The sequence below is a fragment of the Petaurus breviceps genome, unplaced genomic scaffold (assembly GCF_028583685.1).
Source record: "Petaurus breviceps papuanus isolate PSGF00001 unplaced genomic scaffold, PetGlider_PUasm1.0 90434, whole genome shotgun sequence".
Lineage (NCBI taxonomy): Eukaryota > Metazoa > Chordata > Mammalia > Diprotodontia > Petauridae > Petaurus > Petaurus breviceps.
Window position 1 is genome coordinate 917,974 of NW_027187251.1, and position 526 is coordinate 918,499.

The window sequence follows — 526 nt, forward strand, 5'->3', positions numbered from 1 at the left end:
CCGGTTATCGTGCCCGCCCCCCCCCCCCGCGCCCCCCCCCGGCGGCCCCCCCCCCCCTCCCCTCGGCCCCCGCCCTGCCCCCCCCCCCCCCCCCCCCTCCCCCTCTTCCGATCTTACGGTAAGCCGTAAGAGGCATCCCCCCCCCCCCCCCCCCCCCCCCAGGATTGGAAGCCCCGGGCTGAGCTGCCGGCCCGTCCGTCAGTCCTCGGGTCAGTCCGTCTGTGCCCAAGGCCACCTTGGCCAGTTCCGCCCCGCCCCGCCCCGTCTGCTACCTCCTCCCCGCCGTAGCGGGCCAGCTCCTCCTCCGTAAAGAGCCGCACCGGGGGCCCCCGCTCCGGGGTGCGCGGCGTCTGCTGGGCCCGGACAGCGGCCAAGTTCAAGGCCAGCACCACCGCCAGCAGAAACTGTTGGAGGCGAAGCCTCCTCCGCAGCCCCGGAGCCGCCATGGTGAGGGGCGGGAGGCTCAGGCTGGCTGAGCCTGGAGAGCCCGAGCCTCCCAGCCCCGCCCCGGCCCGGCGAGCCCGAG

General features: G+C 77.0%; 1 protein-coding gene across 1 annotated transcript in view; it reads right to left on the reverse strand.

Annotated features, from left to right (window-relative positions):
* Window positions 1-526, reverse strand: part of NENF (neudesin neurotrophic factor) — a 9,808-nt gene extending 9,282 nt beyond the window's left edge. The window contains exon 1 of the mRNA XM_069108752.1: window positions 273-526. Coding sequence (XP_068964853.1) covers window positions 273-446 — 174 coding nt within the window. The 5' untranslated portion in view covers window positions 447-526. The remainder of the gene's footprint in view (window positions 1-272) is intronic.